This window comes from Callorhinchus milii, unplaced genomic scaffold (assembly GCF_018977255.1).
Source record: "Callorhinchus milii isolate IMCB2004 unplaced genomic scaffold, IMCB_Cmil_1.0 Scaffold10, whole genome shotgun sequence".
Lineage (NCBI taxonomy): Eukaryota > Metazoa > Chordata > Chondrichthyes > Chimaeriformes > Callorhinchidae > Callorhinchus > Callorhinchus milii.
In genome coordinates, this window is record NW_024704751.1 from 14,769,202 (window position 1) to 14,794,527 (window position 25,326).

A 25,326-nucleotide genomic window follows, 5' to 3' on the forward strand; every position below is an offset into this window, starting at 1 on the left:
ATCATCGGCAGCAATTGAGCTTAGGACCTGGTTAGCAATTCTGCGAAGCTATTCACTTTTGAAATGCACACGTATAGGTTCCCCCGATGCATTTGATTCGTAGCAAAATACTTGTCTTCTTTCCAAAGGTTGTTGGCCAGAAGAATTGATCGATTTGGTTCTCTAAAAGAAACTGAGCTAAAATAGGAATTTAAAAGAGCGACTATCGCAGTACTTCTGTGTCAGTTTTGAGGGCAGGGCTGTACTTGACGAAATTCACCCCATATTAATAAATGGACTCTTAAAGGAGTAAAATTATTTCATTATTTGAGACGTCTTCAAGATGTGATAAGGCCCTATATCTGATGCAAGGATATTATTAGTATTAGTCTTTCAAGTTACCGAAACGTGATATAAATAAAATTTACTGAATGACTTTTTCTCATTCCTTCCAGATTGAGGAAAAGACGGTGTAAATGCAATGCACGATGCGTTCTGCAAACGCGGCTATGGTACTCTGCAGTTAATTATTTAACAAAGGGTATTGGGAGCTCTGGGTGATTCCTTATTACTGAGGAACTGAGGATTGATATATATTAATCCCCAGTTCCATTGTCAAGAGAAATAATGCAGACTTCTAAATATAGTTTGCGCACAAAATATAGTCAATTCACTTTTGCAGGATATTCTGTGAAGCGCTTTGAGAGTCTCAAAGACATGATAAGGCACTATATCAAACGCAAGGATTATTATTATGTAATATATTCTATTTTAAGTTTAGCATAAGTCTTTGCCGTTGTCACTCAGCCCAGTGTGTGGTTAGAAACTGTCAGATGGAGAGTAAGAGGACAATGTAAGACGAAAGAGTCAGTCTTTTTGGTGTCAGAAGATATAAAATGTATAAAGAATCCAATTCTTCAATCTAATCGATGATGGAGCCAACCTTTTTGCTGCATTGCATAAATACTGTATATCAATTTCACTTTTGTGCCATCACTTCCTTTCAAGCTTGATGGGTTCAAGAAGGCCATACTTGCTGTCTCCGCGCTGTATTTTCTTGCTCGTTGGTTCCTACAATGTCCCATCCTTCAGAACTCTACTAAATAGATACTGCTGCAGTGGACTGCTGTGTGTCTCCAATCCTCCGCTGTGCCTTCAGCCGCTTCGCCCCTAACGTCTGTGACTCCGTGCCTCAAACCCTCCACCTTGCCAACCGCCCTCCCACCTCTTCAACCATTCCTATGGATTACTTCCCCCTTCTCCCTTGCTCGGTGTCCAGCTCTGCCACTGTGCAGCTCTCCGAGACTCTATCCTGTGTGGAGGTGGCTGTGTAAATGCGAGTAGTTGTTGGTGTTGGTGTTATGAATATTTTGTGGGAAAAATTTAACAGGAGTGGCAATGCAAATTGGCAACCCCAGTCAGCCTGCGTCAGCAATCCGGCCATTTCAACTGTGCGTTTACGTGTGCTAATTCAATCGGTGAATTGATGTGTTTCGTAATCCTGTTGACTCTGAAATTATGAGATGAACAGAAATCGACAGACCAGCATTTAACCGAATCATATACGTGTAATATTCCCGCGCACAGAGTGGGCAATGTCAACCAATTAATATGATTCAATACCAACACTGTGTCAATGTTGTGTTCATGGAATTTGTGATGATTCTATTTATTCAGTAGGGAGTTACCAAAGGATTCATGTAGCAAGTCTGTGTATTGTATTTCAGATCTACTGTCATTGTCCTACATTTAGGCTAAATTTCTTAGTGCAGAATGGATTTAATGTTAATCCAGGGGTTTGGATTTACATAATAATAATAATCCTTATATTTGAAACAGCGCCTTTCACATCTGGAGGATGACTTAAAGCACTTCACAGGATACATCCGATTGGCGGATAGCTTTTCCGGGGGTAATAATCCCCTAAAAAAAATGAAATAACTTGGTCACTCAATCCATGACTGTTTGTGAAACGCTGCTTTGCGCAATTGCCTGCCATGTTTCGCTCACAAAATACAGTCAATTCACTTCACAGTATATTCTGTGAAGCGCTTTGAGAAGTCTCGAAGACGTAATAAGACACTTTATCAAATGCAAGGATACAAGATATATTATATTATTTTTATTTTACTTTGTAAAGTGTAGTGACTGTGTTCTGTAGGCAAATGCAGTTAATAGGTGCACAGCAACCCCCCACAAACAGCCATTAAGTAAATAAACAATTTTATTTTGGTGGGAGGAGGAGATTATTGGCCAGGACACCGGGGGAGATCGAAAGCATGGCCAAAGAGGGGGTCTTGAAATGGGTCTTGAAGGAGGCAAGGGAGGAGGGGCGAGGCGGAGGGACTGCGGGATGGAGTTCCAGAGGGTGGGGACAGAATAGCAGATGGCCTGCCCGCCAATAGTGGAGCGAGCGAGGCGGGGAACGTGTCATTAAAGTAAGCGCTGTAATAAGGCGGACCTGACCTGTCTTTATTTTCATTTGTCTTGAAGCAAAAAAACGTGCACATGTTTAGTTGGATTGAGCAATTCAGGAAACTGAGCCAATGGTGTCTCGACTCGTATTAAATAATCTATGCAGTGCACATTCGATTCAAGTTGGCTGAGTCACCCGGGCGGGTCTCCCATCTGTTACTGACACCTTGCTACCTTAAAGGCATCAAGCACTGCAACGCAAATGAAGAAAGATACTGGAAAAAAATCCTTGAAATCCTCGGTAAAGGTCAAAGGCAATGATGAAATAAAAAGAGCAAGAACTGGATTACCACTAACCTTGAACAGATGTCCAAATAGATTGCTGGAGCCACAAAGCTAGCTTCCATCTATTCTTTCCATCGCGTATATTTCAGGACATTGCAATGTTTGTTCTAAGAATTATGTGCCAGTGCTGCCATTAGCAGCTCAGTTTTACAGCGACTCACAGGAATATCGTCAGGTCATTCGCTCCTACAAAGCTGAAACGTTGCCAGAACTTAAAGATGAAGTGGGGGAAAAAAAAAGCAGCGTTTGATTGCTTACGTTGGCCTTATCCACACACAACAGCAGCAAATGTTTTTCGAACGCAAAAGGGGTGGGGGCTCCTTCAAAAGGGAATCCTTAAAAAAAAAGTGAATTACAAAACGGTTGAAAGGAGGGGAGTTACGTGTGGATGTTTTACATACATCGGGGTATCAGTTTTCTTACTGAATTTTTTTTTCACGACAGGAGGACGTCTCAAAGTGCTTCACGGCGCTTACTGTAAAGTGGAGTGACTGTGCATTGTGTAGGCAAACGCAGCCGCCAACTTACTCAGGGCGCAATGTCCCCGCAAACAGCTGCGAAGTGAATTGAACTAGATAGGGTGTGTTGGCAGACAAGTCTGACCAGAGGGGAGTCACGAGAGAGCTGAAACACCCACACCTAACACCCACACCTGCAAGTCACAACAGGAGGCATTGACTTTTGATCAGGAATAGACCCCCATGGTGCACCCTTTCCCCACCCAGGGTCCCCCTTTCCCCACTTAGTCCCGAGGTACTGATTCCAAGCGTGGGGTCCCTTGCTCTAAGTTCAGGTATCTCCCAGCACAGATTGGCTCAGCATCACTCCATGGAATCAATTTGCAAACCCACTCAGGAGTCAACACGATACAGCAGTTAATTACTCTCAGCCCCAGGGGGGAATACACTGGCATTGCATCTATCCAGCGTTGCAAAACATACGCTTCCTATTTGTTGAGATCAAGAGTAATCTAGCAACCTCGTTTTTAACCATGTATGTTGTCTCTTTAACCGTGCCTTCAGCTCCCCTCTCAACTCTCTACCCCCTCCTCGCTCCCTCCCTTCCCTCCCCTCCTCGCTCCCTCGCTTCCCTCCCCTCACCCTGACCATTTCCCCCCTGCTCGGGTCCTGACCCAACTGTCCAAGCGCCTTGGGACATCCTCCCGAAGCGAAAGGCGCTCTATAAATGCAATCTTGTTGTTGTTGTTGTCTGTGCCCTGTTTGGGTGGATGTTAAAGATTTCACGGCGCTATTCAAAAAGAGAAGGGAGTTTGTCTGCCCCTGTGTCCTGACTGACAATCAGCCAGAAGCAAATGGTCATTCGCTTCGCGGCTGTTTATGGGAACATTGTTGGGCCAAACTGGCTTCTGCGTTTGTGAACAAAATGCACAATAAAACAACGACAACAACAAATTCGCATTCCTATAGCCCCTGTCACGTCGGAAGAACGTGCCACAGTGATGGACAGTCCAAGGGTTTGCACCCGAGCTAGGGGTTGGAGTCAAGAGGGCTTTTGCCAAACAAAACCGTGACTGAATGCACGGTCAAAGAGGAAGGTCTCGGGATTAGGCCTTCAAGGAGGTGAAAGAGGGGATGAGGTGGAGGGAATCTGGGATGGAATAAAATAATATGAACAGTCACTACAGTTTTTAGTAAAATACCATGAAGAGTTTTGAGACATCCTTACGAAGTGAAAGACAGTGTATCAAACACAAGGATTACTAGGAGATGGGTATTCCCAACTGATGCATTTAAGTAACTCTGAAATTAATGGTGTAGAGTTATTGCACACTGCACACGGCTGCAAAAGCTACTACCTGCTGACCTAGATACAGCTCCAAGCAGAGAGAGAGAGAGAGAGAGAGATAGATTGGAAGTAGTCATTTAAGGAGTAGAAATTCATCTGGAATCTGTCTGTTTATACAGCATTTCAGAGCGTCCAAGTTTTGGCAAATTGTCAAATACGTCCTTGATTCTAAAGTCCGACTTTCACCCAATTATTTGTAAGAACTGCAAAGCGAAATGGCTTCGAAGTTAAGCCCGGATTCAAAAGATTCCCAGCTATTAATGTTTTCTAGGAGCACGATAAACAACATGATCGAAACTTTCAAATTATAAACTTGGACCGCAAGCCACAGAAGAAACGGCCAGACTCCTGTTCTCCCTTACGTCTAACATGATGAATCTATTCGAGGTTTACATCAGAAATCGCTCACTCAGTAATACACAGACAGATGGGTAAGGGAGCTTAGGAGTGAGTCCTTCCAGATCTCATTAAAAATAGGGGTTAAGAGCAGTAAGTGCATGCATATATTAAACTGCTGTACATATTGAGAAGGAGATTCAAACTGGATTAAAAAGCCATTGCCATCATGAAAAATGTGTCTGAGAAATGGGTGGTGGAGGGGAGTGGGCGGGTAGAGGAAGTTTGAACTCGAAGCTGAGAGTACTACCCACCGAGCCAGGCTGAAAAACTTCGCCCCATGCTTTCAACCTGGGTATCCAGCGTATAGTGCAAAGGTTACAATTTTGCGATGGGTTCCCAAGTGAATGTTTAATACAACTTGCAGGTGCTTTCGCTCGTTCACTTTGCAATGGGTCGACAATTTAACGTCTCAAATAAACTAAGAGCTCCGAGTGGTGTCACCCCCCCCAAACGGTTAATGTTAAGCACCTTGGGACGTCCTTCCGACACGAAAGACGCTCTATATACACGTAACTTAGTGTTATATTGTATTGTTGGTTCACTACAGTATCAGGAGGCACGATACTTGTCCCGAGACCAAGGGACGAGGCCACAGAACTGCGGCGAAGCCAATCAGACATCTTAAAGCTCCAAGTCAGGCGAAGAAGCCAATAGAAGAGTGAGCGCCAAAGCCCTTAGCACGATGGAGAGCTACCACATGGACTTTCTGTTTCCTAACCCTGCAGGTTTCCGGCCAGATTTTACCCATTTGCACCGATATCCTGCGGGAAAGCTCTCGAGAGCTCTCAATAGACATTCTACTGTTTCTCTCTGGCGTTGTCAAGATCAGAAAGGTATCTGAGGAGCCAACGGAATGGACTTCAGTTGTTCGGTCTAATTTCCGAAGGGTCTTTAAGACCCGCAAGAAGATCCTTGTGCGAGGAGCCTGTTAACAGACACAGATTGCAATGGGCAAATTCAATTTGTACTAATTGGAGGGAATTAACTTGTGAAATCGAACACTGCATGACTCTGGTTTGTTGAACCGGCAAAGGGAATTCTCCCCCGTGCCCCCCCTCCCCCACTTCCATGACGCAGAACGTTCCAGAAGTCCTATCGCTCGCAAGCAGCAGCAGTGGTGGCTCGGAGACAGCAGCTGAAGCTTTAATTGAGGCAGGGCACTGGGCTATGCACAGGAGAACATTGATAAGACGCTTCAGTGGAAGGACAGCCAAGATAAGCACATCTTGCAGCTCGTCACGGAGGAAATGGAGTCAAGTCTCGCGTGCAGTCAGAGCTGCAATTAACCGAACGATTGAATAAACGTGTATCAAATGCAATTCCTTTTTTACCACTTCCTCGTCGTCTCAACATTCGCCTACAAACACATATTCGCCGCACCTCACACTAAAGTCCTGCGAAGCCCTTTGAGATGTCTCACCGACGCACCCATAATAATTGCAAGGGATACTATCACGATCGCATGAAATTGCTCGCCTCAAGCAAACAGATGCACCGAGCTTTTATTCCAATTAAGACTGTCGAGGGACAACAAAATAAACCGCCTCACTACTGCCATCGACCGGTGTTTTTAGGAACTGAAACTTTAACTGGACCTAAGATCAACAAAAACCCTTGTGTTTGATGCAGCGCCTTTCACATCGGGGGAGCACTTTGCAGGATTGAGGGTACAGATGAGCCATGATCTTAATAGGGTGGCGGAACAGGCTCGAGGGGCTGAATGGCCTACTTCCTGCTCCTTTGCTCCTATGGAACACTGTAAAGTGCAGTGACAGTGTATTTTTCAGGGGCACAAACAGCCGTGAAGTGAATGACCATTCTATCCGGGGGATTGTTGGCCAGGACACCGGGGGGAATTGAAACTCCCTTCTTTTTTTGACGAGGGTTGTGGGATGGTGGGACCTCAGTTTAACGTCTCATCTTACGAACAGCGCCTCCAACAATGCAGTCTCCCCCACTGACACTGCATTGGAGTATCTGCTCGGATATGTGAGTTCAAAGTCCTGACGCGGGGCTTGAACCCAAAGCCTTTCTGACTTAGGCGAGAAGCGCTACCACCTGAGCCAGGCTGTCACTTCTAAAATAATAAGAACCGTTTAATTTATTCTTCTTATTCTCTTTGCTTGGCACTTTTAACGTTAATCGCTGACAGACCCACGGAAGAGAGAGACAGGCGATTTATTCCCCTTCAGTAAGGTGACACATCAACACACTGAGGAGGAAAATGGCAGACCTCAGAGGCTGACACGGACATTGCTTCCGCTCGCAATACAAGTTGCCTTCTCTGTGAAACGTTGCCAGTAGCTGTTAATGACATCAACAGGGCCTGAACAATTGGCGAAGTCTATAAGGGGCTTTCTTAAGAAGGAAACAGGAGAGACTGTCTGAGACACAGTTACTTCTGGTAATAATAATAATAATCCTTGCATTTGATATAGCGCTTTTCACGTCGGGAGGACGTCCCAAAGCGCTTCACAGAATATACTGTAAAGTGAATTGACTGTATATTTGTGGGCGAATGCGGCAGCCAATTGCGCACAGCAATGTCCCACAAACAGTCGTGGATTGAAAATGACCAATTTATTATTGTTTTGGTTTTGGAGGGATTATTATTAGGCTCTGTGTGGAGTAAGGAAACTTGCCCAAGGTTTCGCCCTCTGCCTGGAATTGAACTCAGGTCTCTCGCTTGCAAAGCGAGTGCTCTAACCACTGAGCTACAGGACTCCACAGTCCTGTAGCTCAGGTAGTTCTTTAACAATAGAAACTTTCAAGAAAAACAGCTCTGAAGTTAAGGCTGCGTGTCATAGGAATTCATCGAACTCTGAGTGTTCTGAAGTGCAACACAGAGAGTGTAACATCCGGACCCATTCCTTCCCCAAATGGTTTGCAATTGGGTAATGTTTGCCTTGCTCGTGGCGCTCTCTCCTGGTTAAAAAAAAACAAGCATGTCATTACCAGCAGGAGTGACTGATAAAGTGACCAGCAGCTTGAAACCTATTTCCCTCCCTCACTCCGCAACCCCCTCCCCGCCCTCCACCCGCCCTCCTTTCAGAAGTTGTCGTGCATTTCCCTTATTCATTGCGTTTTTTTTCTCTCTTGCTCCAGATTTTCTGGTAAATATACATTTTTATTAAAAAATTCCACCGAGTTCCAACGATTTGCAAAGAGGCCGGAAGCTCATTTTTTTGGAAACTGTGCGCAATTGACTGCCGCGTTTCGTCCACAAAATACGCAGTCAATTCATCTTACAGTGTATATTCTGTGAAGCACTTTGAGACGTCTCGAAGACGTGATAAGGCGCTATATCAAATGCAAGGATTATTATTATTATGTTATTATAATCGTCTGTTGCCAGGTCCCTATGTGTAGAGTGGCACACCAGGATTGTTAAGCGCCTTGGGATGTCCTCCTCACATGAAAGGTGCTTATATGAATGTAAATTTGTACGGTATGTCAGTGGGATGAACATGCTGTGGATCTGTAGGCTGGGGGTTTGATTTACTACTTTGGGGTTGGAAATCACACAGCAAATTGGCTGGCGTACGAACATACAACGTACACAGTCACTACACTTGACAACTATTAAATGTAAAGTGGCCCGAGACATGACCGGCGCTGTATCGATTGCAAGGATCGTAAGAGAACACGCCTTTCGGAATAAAAAAATATATATTTTATTGTTACACTAAAGTGCGACAAATATTTACTCATTGTTCAACATTGGAGAAAGAAGGGGTTACATTAAGACCGGTAAATAGTTGGCGGTAACATAAATTACAATAAAAAAAACTGTACATATGTACATTATTCACACCTCAAGAGGGTACGCAGCCTTTTAAGCAATGTTTAAACGTCGCTCTAAGGCAACTCGACAAATTCAATACGACGCGTTTAATGTTGTGTGTTTTGGGTGGACAAGGATTAGAACTTCCGTCCGCGAATAGTAAAAGACCCTTTCTGTTAAAAAAAAAACTTTGTTGAGAATTACTTTCACCGAGATTCACCGAGACAGTGTTTTACTTGGGGGAGATGGTTGTTGTCTAGGAATCGGAAGGCTTTATACCGTAACCCGACCTCGCTCTGGCCAGTCCATGTCGACCGCCGCAAACCGGCGACGCTGGGAACACTGACCGGTAACACGTGGGTCTTATTTTACACCCGCGCCCAGTCGCCATGTTAATAATGGGCATTACCAGTAAGCATCGGTTACACATATGCGCACACGCGTGTTCATCGTTCCCGAGTGAGACAAGCAAAAGGCGCTTTCGTCGGCTGGAAAAAAAAAAACTTTTTCGCCTAACAAATCGCACGAGTCAAATCCACTTTACGGTAACAACCGGCGAAGCACTTTGAGACGTCCCAACGACGCGAGAAAGGCGCTTTGTCGAACGCCAAGGATTGATTATTGCTGGGCTGGAGCCCCACCGGGTCACCAGAGGTCACCGGTCTGCACGGTGTAATCGCCGATCATTTTGCGGTGGAAGGTGGACTGGAAGATGTCGTTGTCGGAGGGGCAGTCGCTGTGACACGAGCAGGACTTGATGAACATCATCTTCCTCTTGATCCGGTCGCCCTCGGGACACTTGAACTCCACGACCAGGGTGACGGTGGAGTGTGGGGTGCAGCACCGCCCGTCCGTGCAGACTCCACAGAACCGTGGCCGGTAGGACTTGGTGCTGCTGCACCCGGAAAACTCAAACTTCATCGAGTGCAAAGGCTTCGCCGTTCGGATGCACTTTTTGCCTTTCTGCGGGGAGGAGAGAGAACAAGGCAGCAACGTTAGTAACTGTTTGCTACACCTTTTTTTGGGGGGGGTGTGGGGGGTGGGGTGTGCTGGTGGGAGGTGGGTGGGGGTTGTGGGGGAGGTGGGGAGTGACGGGGTGTCTGACACATGTGGAAACCCACCACCATTGACTTGAGGGCATCCAAACCAAACTGGGAGTTCCATGCATCCCAGCTACGCACGGAGATTGCAGGGATGGATTGGGCTCTACATCGGTGAGGAGTCTGATCACAAGACTCAACAACAAACCAACGACAACTTGCAGTTATATAGCCAGTCTCGTAGATCATGACTGATCTGTACCTCAACTCCATTGACCTGCCTTTCCTCCATGTGCCTTGATACCCTTTCCTTAACAGAAACACACCATCACGACATTTGTGGCTTGCGGAGGGAGCGGGTGGGCCAGATGTGGCCCGCAGGCCGCCAGTTGGACTGCTCTGGTTTAAGGTATGAGATGTTTTTTCGCAGACACTGAGGTATCGGGCCGCGACAACTTTCACTTGCAAAACACCCTGCACACAGGATCACGTCTCAGAGCGCTTTACCCAGCACTCCACGCTTTGAGGGGCTGAGTGAGCAGATCGAGTTCGGGTACCTTGATGCTCTGCTCCTGCTGGACGTCGCAGGGCCTGACCACGCAGAGCCGGGTCTGCTTCTCGAGCCGGCATTCCTGATTGTCGCTGGTCACCCTGGTGGAGATTCCCATTCCGCAGCGCTGGGAGCAAGCGCTCCACTCAGTGGTTTGGAGGATGCAGTTGTCGTGGAGTTGGTTTGAGTCGGGCCCGAAGGTCACTTCTTTTGTGTAAACTGGGAATGCAACGAACAAAAGAAGCTCATTAACCCGTAACGCGTACAGACAGCGTCGCGTACAACACTGTAGGGAGAAAGCAGGTCAGTGCGTTCAACTAACCCTGGCGGTAAGTCAGTAATTATCTCACTAATTGCAAGTGGAATTGAACGTTTCCAAAGGCTTTACTTCAAATTGGCGGCTGCCCACACGGTACACAGTCAATTCACTCTACAATATATTCTGCGAAGCGCTTTAAGACGTCTCAAGAACTTGATAAGGCGCTGGATCAAAAGCAAGGAGTATTATTATTATCATCATTATCATTATTATTTACCCGGAGGTTAATTTACAGCTGGAACAGGTTACCAGGAAAGATGGTTAAGGCCGAGGCAGTGGGGATTCAGTCAAGAAACAGCTTAATGTCTGCAGTGGTCCTCACCTGGCAACGCGACACTGAAGTCAAGGCCGCTTCGAGACTCATCACAGACCCACTCCTCACAGCACTGGCCGGGAACCTTGACCCGCCGGGGGGATGGACAGCCCGGGCTCGGCAGCCGGATGTCGTCAGTGCAGAAGGGGATGCAACCGATCGCACCGTCCAGGCAGGTGCACTGGTACTTGCAGCTGGGCTGGAAGGTCTCACCGCTCCGGTAAATCACTCCTCCCAAGTCACAGGTAGCACCCTGCCTGTCTGCAGCACACACAACACACACCCGCGTTAGAAAGAGAGAGAGAGAGAGAGAGAGAAAAAGAGAAAGAGACAGAGAGAGAGAAAGCGAGAGAGAGAGAGAATGAAAAGGAAGGAAGGGAGGAGGAAGGAAGGAAGGAAAGAATTGCATCTAAATTGCGCCTTTTGCGTCAAGCACTCCGGGACAATGTATAAATGCAAGTTGTTGTTGTTGTTGTTGTTGAAGAGGACATGCCCAGGTGCTGAGAGAGAAAGAACGAAAGAAAGGGAGGAAGACACGCAGTCACTACACCTCGCAGTGAAATCCCGCGAAGAGGCGCTTTGAGAGCCGAAAAGACGGCTGTGTGGCTTGTTAGTTTAGCCGAGCAGCGTGACCCGGGGAGGGTGGGGGGGAGACGGGACGGACTCACCCAGACAGATGCCTGTCTGCCGGCCGGACTGGTGAGGAGGCAGGTGGCAGTGAAGACCCTTGTGTTGATCGCACGGCTGTCCGAGGCTGCACTCGTCTCCGAGCTGCCCCGCGCACACCCGGCAGCAACCGCAACCGTCAGTCAGGAGGCTGACCCCGGCCGGGCATCGGGGCAGCTCTGGGGGGCAACTGCAAGGCAACGAACAATCGGGGGAAACAGCTCCCACCTGCAGTAAAACCATAAATCAGCAGTAAGTATCACAGTCAGAATAAATCGGATGAGATGTTAACCCGAAATCCCATCGGCCATTTCTGTTCAGGTGGTGATCGAAGATCCCGTGAAAGAGAAGGGAATATTTCTCTCTCTCTCTCTCTCTCTGTCTCTGTCTCTCTGTCTCCTGGCCAACAATCCCCCCCCCACCCCCACCCCCCAACTCACCCACCCCAGAATAAAACGGGATCACTCCCTCCACGGCTGTCTGTTGGACACTTCTACGTGCGAAACTGTCTGTCGCGTTTCGCCCACAGAATACTGTCGATCGGCTTTACAGTTTAACGTGTGAAGAGGTCTCAACGACATGATAAGACGCTCTATCAAATGCTGGGATTGTTCTAAATTATAAAATAGATAATAATCATATTGTTGAAGGATATTTATTACTGTTCGTGTGGGGTAGCAAATTTTAGCGTCCAGAGAGCAAATCAGTTGCATATTTCTGAATCTAAGGAGGTATTGGCTTCCGGGTTTTTAGATAAATTTTCTAGAGTGTTTTAAAAAATATATAGAGGGAGAATTACGGCATTATTACATCGTATATCTCTGCCCCCACCCCACCCCCCTTCTCTCTCTCTCTCTCTCTCCACCCCTCGAGCCGTGTGAATAGCAAATGCAAGGAAAAATACAGTAACTGAGTATTTTTTGGGGGGTAATTGCAAGCGGCAAGGCTCAGAGGCAACATTTTACTGCGTCATTTCTGAAGGTGGAATGGTTCTTCCTTCCCGGGACATTTCAACATCGTCTCTTTATTAAACGTAACACCATTCCCCCTAATGGGGCGAGAGAATAACAATAATCATAATAATAATAATAATAATCCTTGCATTTGATCCAGCGCCTGATTGCATCCACCAGGAGTCTCAACGTGCTTCACAGAATACAGTGAATTGACTTTATATTTTGCGGGCGGAATGCAGGTGAGGAGAGAGCAGAGATATCGGAAGCTTTCTGTAACAATGCAGTAATTCTCTCTCTCTCTCTCTCTCTTTTCAAAGAGAAAAAAACACACAACTTTATTAAATGCTTAAATACCGCCTTGTGTTTAAACACTGCCGGGACACGCATTGGGGCGCAGCTTTGGGGGATGAGGTTTCGACAACAACTTGAGTTCATGGAGCGCCCGTCACGCAGGGTAGAGTCCCAGAGCGCTTGAAAGCAAAGCGTGTCTGTCGCTGCCGCTGTCTGCAGTCCTGAAGTCCAGAGAGAGAGAGAGAGAGAGAGGGAGAGTTAAACTTACCAAACAAGCCAGAGCACAGAGAGGTAAGCAGCGAGACCACAAGGTTTCCAATCCAAACATTTTGACGCCGACTTTGCCTTTCTCTTTACGGAGTATTTTTCTTTCTGCCCCGTCTTCCTTTCCTCCTTTATCTTCCGTGGCTTTTCGTGTTCGAGAAAACCCTGGAGTCCTTTTGTGGTTCTCGCACAGACTGTTGGAAGTTGGGAGTCAGAAACCAAGCTTTAAATAGGCAGGAGGAGAGAGAGAGAGAGAGAGGGCGGATTCAGAGAGACTGAGTGACATTCGCACTCGGTCATTCTGTCACACATTCCACCCCTGTGAGCAGTCTCATTCACCCTTCCCCCATGTCTGGATATCATTACAATTACCAATTTACATTTTCAAGCTTCACCGCAAATTTTTTTTTTAAAAGAACGGTTTAAAAATAAACACCGTCGTTTCCTCCACCCCCTCCCCCCCCCCCGGAAAAAAAAAAATTCCAAGGCACCTATTTTTTTCGAAAAAAAGCTTCAGAAAATGTGCTCGCGCGTTCCAGACGCAGACAGGAATACTTCCTGGTAGTTGATATTCCACTCGGATCTAGGTTTAATTCTATTTTCTTAGCAATGTGTTATTTTAAAATATATATCTATATATATACACACACAGAGAGAGAGAGAGAGAGCGGCACAGAATTTGGCAAAACCTCTTTCAATACCGTACAAGCTTTAATTTTTTCTTGAAGTTTGTTTTTGAAGTTTCTTTTAAGATAAAAACAAGAAGATCGAGCTTCAAAGTCGAGAGTGAAGTTTACAAATGCCACATTTGCCAAACAACAACAACAAATTATATTTGTACAGCGCCTTTCACGTCTCGGAGGGCCACCCACGGCGCTGAATAAATGAGTGTATTTGCGATGCGCGTTCTGCCCCGATAGCACACGCAGGCAAGAAAACAAGATAATTAGGTGGAAAATGTGGGTTCCGTCTGGTCTATTCAGTGACAGACATCAGACACGCTTGAATAAAGGAAATTATCCTGGATCGTCTGCTAAGAGAAATAATGCTGAGAGAAAACAAGAGCTGTCGTAAGCCAGGCAACTGCGGTTTGTAATGGAAAACACATTCCTTCCCCAGATGGCGCTCCCCACGTTCGGTTGCTGGTTGAGACGGCCGTGTTGGATGGAGTGGTTGGTTGCCATTTTGGTTTCCGAAGGATGGAAGTGGATTTGAAGTTTATTTTTGCGAGATGAGTATTACCTCCAATAATAACGAGAAGAAAGGAGTTCCGGCGAAGGGGAGCAACTCCTGCGGTCGGCTTTTCACATATTTTCTGTGGCTTTGTGAATATTTTCCAGTGTTTACTCTCTCGCATACCAGCGGCCGGAGCGTTCAGTCTGAAGCAAGCCCTTTCACGCAGTCTCAATATTGAGGAAAAAGCCATGCTTTAAAGGATTCAATAAAAGATTCCTTTACTTCTCTTCCTCTACCTCCCCCCCCCCCACCACCACCACTTTTTTAAAAGGTTACATTAACGTTGTGTTCCCCGAGTAGATTTAGGAAGTACCACAAGAGGGAGACTGTACGTGAATTAGCCATTTCTACACTATTGCACAGAGCAAATATAAGTTTTTTTTAAATCGCTCCTTTCCACATTCAAATGGCTCAACCCAGTTTTACTGTAATTACGATCAAGTGTAGTGACTGTTTCAGTGCTTGCAGTCCAGGCTGACCCTCGAATGCAACCCTGGGCGGAGTTGTCCCAGGGACTTTAATGTCCACCTGAACGGGCACAGACCGTTGAGACATCTCGCGGTGTTTTCAGAACATGTTGCAAAGTGGATTGACGGGCTAATGTGTGGGCGAAACACGGCAGCCAATTGCTCAGAGCAATGACCCACAAACAGTTGTGACCAAATTTTTTGGGGGGCGGGGGGGCAGGGAAGGGATCCACCGATCCTCCGGAAAGTAATCTACCAATCGAGTACCAACCGGGTTCCTACTTACTACTAGGTAATCAGAGGCGTGTGGAGTAAGGAAACTTGCCTAAAGTTTCGCCCCTCTCTGGGAATCGAACCCGGGTCTGTTCTGTGGCGAGGGGAGTCCTCCAACCACTACGCTAAAGAGGTTGTGCATAGGGAGACTCATCACGTGTTGCGGTGTGATTCTCCGCGCACCAGAGGAACGCTCAACAAGAGGACATGACCCAAAGGGAACCGCGCAAATGGAACTTACAGCGAAATATCACCAGTGCGATTCATTCGTTCCGTCTGCACGGGGTTTATGAATCAGCTTCAGTCACCGCACTGACTGTTACAATTTCCATAGCTCTGAAGGCTTTTTCTGTGTCTCCCGACTACACGACTGGCACTGTTTGCTGCGCGCAAAACAACAAAGAAAGGACACTGTTCCCAAATGTCACGGGTCGCCCGAGTGCCCCGATGTCATCTGGAAACAATCTGCTGGGCCGCTGGAAAATAACACGCGGACAATCCTTTATTAGGTAAGGGGGCAATTCACGCACCGTTCACGAACCAAGCCACTTGCGTGTATTTCCATCGCATTCGAGATGGAAAAATAATAATAAATAATAATAAATTGATCACTTCGATCCACGAACTTTTGTGGGGACGCTGCTGTGCGCAAATGGCTGCCGCGTTTCGCCCGCAAAACACACAGTCACTACACATTACAGTACTTTCTGTCTCAAAGACGTGATAAGGCGCTATATCAAATGCAAGGATTATTATTATTATTATGCGAGTGACCTTGGGTACCGGCTGCTGCTGACTTTACATCTTGAATACAGGCTGTGTTCCCAGCTCCCTTGAAGTTCTTAAGAACTCCCAACGGAAGGGTTCATCGACCGTTAAAACTTTGGCTAAATAGAAGTTAAAAAGAAGTGTTGAAGGGCCATGTCACGGACCCAAACACTGATGGTGGTCTGAGTGTTTGGGTGCCAGGCACCTGTCGCACGAGCTCGGTGCTCCCGACGGGATCGGGCACACAGATGGGAACAGGCGAGGCTAGCTTCACGCTCCTGAATCCTGATGGATTTTCCCTTCCTCTCGGGAACGCTCGACCGCCCGTCCTCTGCGACCCGCCAGGTGCGGGCCTGACCTTTCTGGTTACAAAAATAACCCTTTTCACAGGTTGCGAAGCAGTGACCCGGGTCTGTCAATCTGCCAGCCATCACGGGCATGTGCGGAGGGAGCGGGGAGTTTGTGGAGACAAGGTCAAATCTTTAGAGAGGTTTTCTGGGGTGTGTGTCTGTGCTTCTATCTTTATCCTGGTGTGTCAGCCTGGCACAGTTGTAGCGCTCTCTCTCTCTCTCTCTCTCTCCTGAGTCAGAAGATTGTGGGTTCAAGCCCCCACGTTGGGACTTGGACTCACATAGTCTAAGCTGACGCTCCGATGCAACGCTGGGCATGTGTGTTGCGTTGCTGAGACGCCGTCCTTCGATAGAAACGTTAAACTGAGGTCCGTTCCGGTGGACGTTAAAAAACCCATCACCGTTCGAAAAGTGGAGGGGCTTACTCCCAAGTAAAATCGGCTAACAATCCCCTCCCAAATAAAATTGGTCACACACGGCATTGCTGTTTGTGGGGACGCTGCTGTACCCAAACTGGCTGCCACGTTTCGTCCACAAAATATACAGTCAATCCACTTTACAGTATATTCTGTGAAGCGTCTCGACGATGTAATAAGGCGCTCTTTCAAATGCAAGGATTATTATTGTTGTTATTATTATCTCATCTTTTCAAAGCCTCTCCCTCCCTTGCTCCCGCTTCTCCTCTTGGTATCTGTCCTTCGCCCACAGACAGACTCACAGACAGGACGCACGAGCCGATAACCAAGGCGGAGGAGAGAGAGAGAGAGAGAGAGAGAGAGAGAGGGAATGGAAGATTTTTTTTAAAAAAAAGAAACGACTCCTCTCTCAGTTAATTTGTCCCCAGTTTGCTCTGGTGAGTCATGATGTGCTTTCGGTAATACCCATCAAAGTGCCCGCGGAAAGCTTCCCGCTAAGCTCAGCGCAGACTGAATCCGTTGCGGATTCTATTTCTGGGGCAATGGTTAGTGTTTCGCGCTGACAGTGACGACTTGGAAGCCCCACATAATGTGCTGCGATTGTTCACGGTGAACAAGAACAGGCTTGTGAAGGGATACGTTTCCTTTCATGGTCTTAAAACAAAATCGCAACCGTCCATCTCAGCCGAGCTTCAGACAAGAATAACTAACGTACCGACATCTGCCCCCCAGACCTTTGGACTCCAATCCAATAGAGGAGCCTGGATACAGAGCAAACAGCAATTCTATTCACAGCGCGACTTACTACCAAAGCCGCAAAATATACAGTCAATATATATATATGCTTTGCCCACAAAATATACACACCGTTCACTTAACGGCATATTCTGTGAAGCGCTTTGAGACGTCTCGAAAACGTGATAAGGCGCTGTATCAACTGCAAGGATTATTATTAATATTATTATTATTAAACCTTTTTTTAAGATCAGCCTAAGACACTGTTAGTCGGAATCAACAAATCTTTCAAATAGTCTGGCTTCTTCAATGCTGCGTGCAATTATATATCAGTGACATTGTGTTGTCACTTTGCTTTCAACGCTGAGTTCTGATTACTAAAGACCATTGGCAATAATAATAATAATAATAATCCTTGGATTTGATATAGCGCCTCATCACATCATGGAGACGTCTCAAATTGTTTTACAGAGCATATTGTAAAATGGATGGACTGTGAATTTTGTGGTCGAAACACAGCAGCCAATTGCACACATCATGTCCTACAAACAGTCGGGACTAAATTTTTTTGGGGGGAGACGGGGAAGCTATCTGCCAATTGAATAACAACTGGGTTCCTACTTACTGCTAGGTAAACAGAGGTGTGTGGTGTAAGGAAACATGCCTATAATTTCGCCCCTTCTGGGAATTGAACCCGGATCTTCTCCCTCGCTGGCGAGACGAGTGGGCTAACCACTACGCCACAGGACTCCGACGGCCTCACTGTGGCCTCGAGAATAATCATTTCAGCAGAGGGGAACTTTCGAGCCAACAGAGTCAACTTTGTTGAACAAATATTGTAAACAATAAAAAAATAGCAGGGAACCTAATTAGGTTCAATGCTTGTTATTTCCCCCACTGACACACAGGCCAAAGCTGAAGCTGCCAAACCGCTCGTTTACAGCCCGACAGGGACTCCAAACTCGACCGATGTGAACACAAAGCCCTTTCTTTACTAGAAACATACAAGGTTCTGGCCAGTGATGAAGTGTCCCAAATAAACAGTCCCTAAAGACAGCACACTGGTACCAAAAGCAGATGGCTTGGATTTTTGGCTTCAGCCTTGTGTGCCTCTCTACAGGGAAAGCTGCACCTTCTGTTTGTAGCTGCTGCGGGAGGTGAACAGCCACCAAATACGATATCGTCAACAAACTCTTAACTTCACCCCTACAACAAAGGGTTGATCGGCATCCCGTCATCACCTTTCTAGTGTCTGATTTTATTTCGCCTTCGTGAAAAGGTTGACGTAGCAGAAAATACTTTCCTCTTGCTGTTTGTTTTTCGGTCCGTTTAAACGAGAATAAATTAAAATAAAACGCTTGTGTGTTTCGGTTAAGTCTGTGCTTGGATCTTGCTAACAACCGGCCCCTGAAGGCCACTTCTGGTGGCAAGTCTGAGTGGAAAGCATTGTACAGACACAACTCAATCAGATTTTCCAGAGTCTGTTTGATGACTGTTGGGATCTGAAAGGACTTTATGTGGCACGAAGGCTTTGACCGGCAGGTCAGAGTTATTGGCTGAGGTCAGAGTACGTCAAAAAAATGAAATACTACAATGGTCTTCCCCACGAAAAAGTACAACAGAAGATTAAGCATTGAGACATAGCTGGATAGAAAGCCTCAGTTACTCAACTACACAGTTGATAGGGCGATCGCCTGACTAGCTCCTCTATGGGGTTGATGGAAGGACTACAGGTAGTTTTAGATCATTTACAATGGGAAATTGCCTGCACAAATCGTAAACGTGAGCTTCAAGCGTTTGACCCAGATTAAAAGCAATATTCCCACGCCTCTGTCACGTAAGGTTGTGACCGAGAGGGCCCTACAGTGCGCTGTTCTTTACTTGCGGCAAATTTCGCATTCGGCAATTGCGAAGGGAATGCCCATTAGCACAAAGCACCGTGCAAATAGATTCACAACACACCGAAGCAAGCAAACAACAAACACAACTCGCACTTATACAGCAGCTTTCGTGTAGGGAGAACATCTCAAAGCACTTTGCAAAATCGACCAGTATTCCTAGACAGGAATTGCTGGACGAAAAAAGACCAAGGTCCATCTAGTCCATTTTCTACCATCGTGGTAGTTGCATGCAGCAATAATAGAGATGTTGACAGCAATTCATTTTGTATGGATTAGTCTACAACAGAGTGGAATGTTTTGGGAACCTTAGATCCAAAGTTGCCTGGTTCTTCCAAAGATACTACACTTACTACGTGTCATGTCTCAAATTACTCGGATCATGCCTCGCAAAATATTATCTCCTAAAAGAAATCTATCTAATTTTGCACTGGAATGAATCAACACTTTCTCCTTCCACCATCTCCCTAGGAAGCCTGTTCTATAGGTTTACCGCTCGCTCACTGAAATAGTGCTTCCACAGATTAGTTTTGCTCAGTCAATATTTAAAAGTGTATGTGAACTCTGTATGAAATAAGTGCTGTTTAGCATTATGGTGTAATTTTCTTGGGTGGCACTAAAATCCACTGCAGGTGTGACCCTGTGGGGCTGCTATGAGACGTTTCAGAAGCTTTTGGTTAATTGGATTTGTCTCCTCGTAATTGAATAAATTTCCATCTTTAAACCCAGTGTTCATTCCCTGCTATGCTCAACACCGAGTTAGCATCAACACCTTTAAACATATTAGACACCAGTGTTAGATAAACAAAGTAATATAAATCTGAGATTACAGCAACAATTTGCACACACATATACACACATATATATTAATAATACTGTATATTTTGGGAGCCAAAACGTGACAATCAATCGCCCACAAAATATACAGTCAATTCACTTTACAGTATATCCCGTGGAGCGCTTTGAGGCGTCTCGAAGACGTGATAAGGCGCTGTATCAAATGCGAGGATTATTGTATTATTATTATGGTGTATTTCACGTAGGGCAAAGTCTCAAATCACTTTATGGTCCCACAGAGGAAGCCTTAGCAAGTAGGGAGTAGAAGGGAATTGATCAGAGGGGTGGTCGAAAAAGCTAGGTGTTCAGAGGGAGTGAAGGGAGTGCACTGCAAAGGCTTTTTGGGGAGAGATCTAGAGAGCGGTGGCAAAGTGGCTGACAGTTTACATTGGGAACTGCGACGCTGTCTGGTTGCTTTTTGTTCATTTCACTCACGGCCCGGAGGCCGTTTGCAGCGAGAAGCTCTTTTGAAGCCGTTAATCCGGCACACATTTCAATAAAAAGAGAATGGTTACGAGGATTCCAAGTGAACAGCTTCAAAAGAAGCAGGATTCGCGGTTCAAATCTCCAAAAGCTCCTCGCAGTCAACCTGCCAACCACTTTTGGGCAAACAAACAGTTTTCTGTTAATCTACTCTTGCAGTGTCGTGAAGTCTCGCTCATTCCCCAAGATGAAGCCCCTTCCTCTTCCCTGCCTCTCGATCTCTCTCCCCCCCCCCCCCCCCCTCTCTCTTTTTCCCTCCTCCCCATTTACAATGCAAAATTGAATTTGTACAGCGCCTTTCACATTGGGAGGACGTCCCAAGGCCGAATTCGTTCACACGTCACCCCTTCTCTGTTCCACCATCCATCAATCAAACGGGGTGGGCCTTGTACTTTTCGACAGCTCGTTGATCCGCGCACCGCCATGGCGTAGAGCATAGGGACAGGAGGAGGCCATTCAACCCCTCAAGCCTGTTCCGCCATTCTATTAAATCAAGGCTGATCTGTACCTCAACTCCAATTAATCTATTTACACAACTTTTACGCCCCTGTCAGTTACTTGCAAATGGCAAACACATCTCTTACTCCACTGATTTTTTTTTACAGTGTGAATGTGCAGCCAATATAGCTGTTTGCCTCCATGACTCTTCCCCTTATCATGAACGCTCCCTGCCCTTGAGGGTCATCAGATGATCTGCTCAAGGCTTTCTCCAGAATTACTGCCCCCCCACCTCCCCCCACCCCCACTTTTCTCGCCCTACTCCCAGGAACGACATTTTCAAAGCAAGCTCGTGTTCAACTTCTAAGCAATCAAAAAAGGTTGGCTGGTTGGGTTGATAAAGCTTTTGCTATATTTAGCAGGCGACATTAATAATATAACCGTGCCGAGGGACATAATGGAATGAATGAGGCCGTATCTAGTTTGGTTCTCGGGCGGTGCAGTAGCAAGTGGTTAAAATTAGCGCTCTCCTATGTCAACGTGAAGCTGAAAGGCAAATAAAATTGGTCAGTTCGCTTCGCGGGCTGTTTGTGGGTCACTACTGTGAGCAAATTGATATTGTGTTTGTCTACAACAATAACACGGTCACTACACTTAACGGTATATCCTGCAAAACGCTTTGAGTTGTCCTCTTGACGTGAAAGACGCTATAAATGGATGTTGTTTTTTTTAAAAAAGAATTAAAATCTCTTACTGGGAATCCTTTTACAATGGGCTTCGTCCAAATGGCCAACTACAACAGGGGGGAAGGTGAAGAGTATTTAAACCGCTATGGGTTAAATGTGAGCAAAGGAACGTGTGATTGGGTGTCTATTGCCACAGGTAGGAGAGGAAAAGGATGTGACTGACAAGCCCTTCACTGACAAGTGACTTCATCAACACAAAGTAATTAATTGTAGAAAGAAACCCACCGAAAAGTCTCACTGCACTCAAGCAATTACAGTCAAGTGCTCTGACACGCTATCCTGTGCGAAGGGCGCTATTTAACCCAAGAAACACTGCACAACTAGCCCTAATAAATCAACTAATGTCAAGTGGGTTTCGTTGTCAGCAGGACATGGATTACTTTGGAAAGTGATTTGTTTTAACAAATAAAAACCCAACATTTAAAACCAATTTTTGTGCCTCTCCCTCTTCCCTCCCCTCGCCCATCACATCTTGGACCCAGCTTCTGGAAAAATCCATGGGGACGAATATATCTGAGCAGACATTCTGTGCCCAAAGTAAATGGAAAAGTTAACTGCATATGTCTGAGGAATAAATTGGCACAACAATGGCATGTAAAGTATTGTAGACTGAAGCAAGGTTAGAATATTACATTGGCAACTAGAATGGCCAGCTGGACTTATTTTGCTGGAGGAATTCCATCAGCAAACAAAGAGAGGCTTAAATAGACTGTGCTCTGAGGAGCCACAATGCCAATAATTTGACATTTGTACAGAGCCCTTCATATTGTGTGTATTTGTGTGGGCTGCAGGGGGAAGAGTAACTTCTGAAAGTGGTTCACAGAGCTGACCACGAGCCTGAGCTGGGGGGGGGGGGGGGGGGGGGCAGGGGTGGGGGGGGGGGGTGGGAAGGTGACCAAACGTGTGGTCAGAAGGAAAGGTCTTAAAGTAGGTTTTAAAGGTAGGGGCGGGGAACAAAGAGGATAGGAGCGAGATTTTACAAATTTAAAGGTGTTTACCAAAGACATTTGCTTTAAGAGGGTTTATTCTATCTCAGTTGGTTTCTCTGGTGCAATGGGAGCCTTGTTTGAGATCAGACAGAGACCAGGAAGTATTTCCTGACCCAGAGGATAATTAGCGTCTGGAACAGGTTACCAGAAAGTGGTGGTAGGAGACAGGTTACTGAGTCTGAGACGCAGCTTGCTGCTGCAATGGGAGGACAGTTAGGTGGATATTCTGGAAATTCAATGGACCTTCTTCATCTAATCCAAATTCTATTGTGATTCTGTGACCTATTGGTTAGGAGGGAAATAATGACAGCTAATCATCCTTGCATTTGATACAACAACTTTCACATTAGGATGTTTCAAAGGATTTACTGTAAAGTACATTATAGGTGAACAATTGAGTTATTGCAATTGTTTGTTAGGAGGGCAATAAATTAATTATTAATTACACTAGGCCCTTGTCTCTATCTAATAATAACAATTTGATATAGTGCCTTATCAAGTCGTTGAGACGTCTCAAAGCGATTCACAGGCTTTATAATAAAGCAAACTGACTGTGTGTTTTGTGGGCAAAACGCATCTACGTCATGCACTACAGCGAAGCCTACAGCATCATGACCTCTCTTTTCCCCGGGATAGTATTTTAAGAAGTCTTGCGCGCTCACAAACTACAGGAGACGGTCAAGCATGTGGAGCTTTGTGGCACTGCAGACAATTATATCCCAAGCGGTGGAAAAATACTCCCGGCCATGCCGCGTGGTTCACAGTCTGTAGCTGGCAGGCTTCACAAAATGTTATATTGTTCAGTGGGGATGAAAGAGGCAGAATCGCACATTTCCTACCTGAATTAAACAAGAGTTTCGCACTTTTCGAAACAGCCTCGCCCAGTCGCAGTGAAAGCACGCATTACATCCAACTGCTCACTCAGTCCACGACTGTTTGTAAAACCCTGCTGTGCGCAATTGGCTGCTGTGTTTCGCCCATAAAATATACAGTCAATTCACTTCACAGTATATGCTGTGATGCGCTTTGAGGCGTCTCGAAGACGTAATAAGGGGCTACATCAAATGCAAGGGATTATTACTAGTAGTGTTATTATCCAGTCTTCTAATGGAGTGTGAAGCTCGTGGGACGTATCAGACATCCTTCGGATGAGGTCGCCTCTGCCTGTTCAGGGGGTTACGTGAAGACCCCACGGCACTAGCGAAAAGAGAAGGGAGTTGCTCCCTCCTTGTGTCATGCCCAACAATTCCCCAAATAAAAATTGGTGATTTGTTCCATCGCTGTTTGTGGGGCATTGCTGTGTGCAATTGGGCTGCCGCGTTTGCCTACAACTACACAAGTCACTTTATCCTGTGAAGAGCTTTGAGACGTCTTTCCGACCTGCTAAGGCGCTGTACCAAATGCAAGGAAATGCATGGATTATTTCTCACTTCCGGATAACTACAGAAAGAGTGGCACATCCCGTTTGCTCTTGTTCTTTGTAACTTTACTCTGATCCCTTTTCCTCGCTACAGTATTTAGAAAATAAATGAATGAGTTGTTTAGCCTGTTCTCACTTTAACTTCCTTTGAGGTCCTTGTGTAGATCTCGCCAAATCCCTCCACGCTCTTGTCCCACTCCACCTCTGCTACTCCCATCCAGCCACACTCTCCTGCCTCCCACTCCACCACTGGTTCTCCACAAACTGAAGCCTGTTGCTTGTCCCTCTCGTCCTCCCTGCACCTTGTGCCGCTCTCCCTGATCTCATGGCCTCTTACGTACCTACCTCTGCGATAGGCCTTACAAGTAATATCATCATAATGCCCTCCGCTCCTTTTCCCACTTTGCTCAGTCATCTACCCTGAGCTCCTTGAGCCTTCAGCCCTTACCTGAAAGCCTCCACTGGGAAAGCTGTTGTAGTCAGAAAATGTCTCGGTGAATATGAAACGCTAAAAGTCCAGTAAACCACAACATTTCATTAGTTTTGTGGGCCCGAAGGAACTTCCTCTGAGGGCAAAAAGGGTTTCCGTGCTTTGAATGGAGCCAAAGTCCAAAGGAAACCGAATTCCTCAGCGCTGACTGTACAAACACTGCCTCCAGCTACGATACTCCCATTCAGTGGCGGGTCCTAGGCAAGATTATGAAAGAAAAGCCATTGATGAAAAATAAGGGAGTGGTAGAATTCAGACTTTTTCTTAAGGTTCCCCCAGGGTTGCTGATCATTGAATATCTAAGCCTCATTCGCTCCTTTCTCTCTGTACATTTCTTCAGTTGAAACAAAGCATTTTGAGGATCACCAATGTCGCAAACGCAAGGAAACAAAAGCAAAGCTACTGTCGTGCTTTTTCTGCAAGAGGCTGACTTACTTACGAGCCCAAGACTCCGAGAATGTCTGAAGAACCGCTTCACGAACGTTTTATGAAAATTGTGGCGTCTACGGATTTGGAGATCGACAACAACAACAAAATTACATTTGTCTTGCCGCTTTCATGTTGGGAGGACGTCCCAACACAACAAGTTTGCACCTTTCGGAGAGCGATGGCGTTGATACAGTGGGTTAAACCATTGGGCCCCTCATAACCCA

General features: G+C 46.1%; 1 protein-coding gene across 1 annotated transcript; it reads right to left on the reverse strand.

The window, feature by feature from the left end:
- Positions 1 to 9,268: 9,268 nt before the first annotated feature.
- On the reverse strand, positions 9,269 to 24,778 carry LOC103179499 (CCN family member 2-like). The gene is made up of 6 exons (XM_007894820.2): positions 24,632 to 24,778; positions 13,132 to 13,321; positions 11,619 to 11,844; positions 10,960 to 11,211; positions 10,326 to 10,537; positions 9,269 to 9,691 (listed from the first exon to the last, which is right to left on the reverse strand). Exons 2-6 carry the CDS (start codon positions 13,189 to 13,191, stop codon positions 9,374 to 9,376), a joined length of 1,068 nt encoding a protein of 355 aa, XP_007893011.2. The 5' UTR covers positions 13,192 to 13,321; positions 24,632 to 24,778; the 3' UTR covers positions 9,269 to 9,373.
- Between the last annotated feature and the right edge of the window lie 548 nt (positions 24,779 to 25,326).